Source organism: Athene cunicularia, assembly GCF_003259725.1.
Source record: "Athene cunicularia isolate RWA chromosome 24 unlocalized genomic scaffold, athCun1 chr24_part1, whole genome shotgun sequence".
Classification (NCBI taxonomy): domain Eukaryota; kingdom Metazoa; phylum Chordata; class Aves; order Strigiformes; family Strigidae; genus Athene; species Athene cunicularia.
Genome location: NW_020799132.1, coordinates 6,804,088 through 6,806,011, shown reverse-complemented (window position 1 = coordinate 6,806,011; position 1,924 = coordinate 6,804,088). Strand labels below are relative to the sequence as shown.

At 52.3% G+C, this 1,924-nt stretch overlaps 2 protein-coding genes across 2 annotated transcripts in view; both read left to right on the top strand.

Annotated features, from left to right (window-relative positions):
* The window catches only part of LOC113488462 (centrosomal protein of 164 kDa-like), a 48,000-nt gene that overhangs the window by 4,258 nt on the left and 41,818 nt on the right, over positions 1–1,924 (top strand). The gene's annotated exons all lie outside the window — the stretch shown is intronic.
* Positions 1–1,924, top strand: part of RNF214 (ring finger protein 214) — an 8,112-nt gene that overhangs the window by 580 nt on the left and 5,608 nt on the right. Inside the window, exon 2 of the mRNA XM_026863775.1 lies at positions 1,180–1,305. Within this exon, the coding sequence (XP_026719576.1) occupies positions 1,180–1,305 (126 nt within the window). The remainder of the gene's footprint in view (positions 1–1,179; positions 1,306–1,924) is intronic.

The window sequence follows — 1,924 nt, the reverse complement described above, 5'->3', positions numbered from 1 at the left end:
TGGCACCAAAAGGTCACTGTGTGTGATGTTAATGAATTGCTGTGCTCTGTTGGTACCCAGCTGTGGCTCCACTGAATCACAAGCTCAGGTTTCTAATTACCAGCATGTGGCGCTGCCCGGTTATCTGCTAAGAATTAGGACTATAAATATCAGATAAACTGCAGCTTATCTGAAAGTTCTGATGAGCCCAATGGAAGCAAGTTTGTCTTTGCTGAAGGGCAGCTGACATCCTCTGCTCCCCACACCTCATTAATGGCCGTCCGCAGGAGATAACGAGTTAAGCGCGGGTGTGGGGTGGATTGTGCTACCACTGCTGTGGCAGGGACTTGGTGGAAGAAGGGTCCGTGCTCCCCGTCCCGCAGCGTGAGAGTGAATTTGCTCTGATCTCAGTCCCGAATCTCAGACGGACACAGAGCAGAGGGGCTGGGTGTTCCGAACCATCGCGTGCTCTGCGGCTGCCGAGAGCAACCTCATTACCCTGCGCTGCGTACTGCGGGGTGAGACCGGTGGGTGGGAATTCCACACAGGCAGAGAGAACGCTCCCATTTCTGGGGGGAGGCAGCCCCCGCAGGCTGTCAGATGGCTCCCCAGGCTCTGGCCAGGGTCTGGCGGGGACAGGTGTGTTCAGGAGCTTCTCGCTGATGTGTGGTGGCGAAGCTGCTTTCTGCTGCCTGGGGCTTCTCCGCTGGCGTGAGGTGAGGAAGCAGCCTGGATTTGGGTCTAAAGAGAGGTGGTGATTGCAGCTTGTGGTGAGCAGGAGGCTTCTCACCATTGTTTCATGCTGCACGGAGTGGCGGGGCAGACAGGCGAAGCTGCTGTAAAGTAAATGACCACGTTCAGGTGGGTCTTTGGAAGGCGAAAGGTGCAAGTCAATCCAACCGCTACTCCTGGAGTGTCTCGTGCGCTGGCGGTCGTTACCTGTGGGGTCTTAGAAGCAGTCCCACAGCAGTGGTGGGTTAGGATCAGCATTGGTGGATTAGGATCAGTGGTGGTGGGTTTAGGATCAGCGGTGGTGGGTTAGGATCAGCGGTGGTGAGTGAGGATCAGCGCTGGTGGGGTTAGGATCAGCAGCCAGCGTTCTCACAAGACAGCGCTTCCTGCCGTTCAGAAAGGAGGAGCATGAGCAGCACGTCCCTCCTCAGGCTCCAGCCCTCAGGCACTCTGCTTGCTCCTGTCCAGGTGCTCCCCAGGAACCTCGCGCCTCTGCGGGGCCTCGCAGGGATTCCGGCCGCCCTCCATAGACCCCTGAGCTTGGACGCGCCCAGCTCGGTGGACTCCAGCCTCGTGGCCAAAGGAGGGACACAGGTAAGGCTCCGTCTGCTCTGGGACCGTGCCCTGCAAAATTCACAGCCGTGGTGGTGCTGAGAAGCTTAAATGGCATGATCTGTGATCTCTCGTCAGCTTAGAAAGGCTTTTGTCTCTTAAAAAACCACTTCCCTACTCTGTCTCTCACTACGTGTCTTCTGTTATTTCTAGGGAGCCCAGTGCTAAATTTGTGGCAAGCTCTCTTCTGCTATGTCAGGCAGATTTAAAGAAAGAATGGATTCAATTACTGTTGGGGGGGTTAAAACGTCACTTTAGTAGAACTTTGATTTGTGTCCAGATGAGGCATAACATACAGTACAGATAACATAGTTAATCAATAATATTTACACACAACTTTGAGACTAAAAGTTGAAAAGAACAATTTTCGGGATGAATGTAAGGTTTACAGTCACATTGAATGATTATTTATAGAATGTGACCTTTGGGTCAACAAAACAAAGTCTCAAGTGGTACCAAACTGAACTTTGAAAGGAAAACAAAACAGTGTACGTGCAGAACATCTTACGCCTCCACACCTTCACCGAAAGTTTTCTTCTTGCTGAGTCAAGTCTTGTCCGTGGAGATTTCAAATCCTTTGCTTTATTATGGTCTCGGGTGA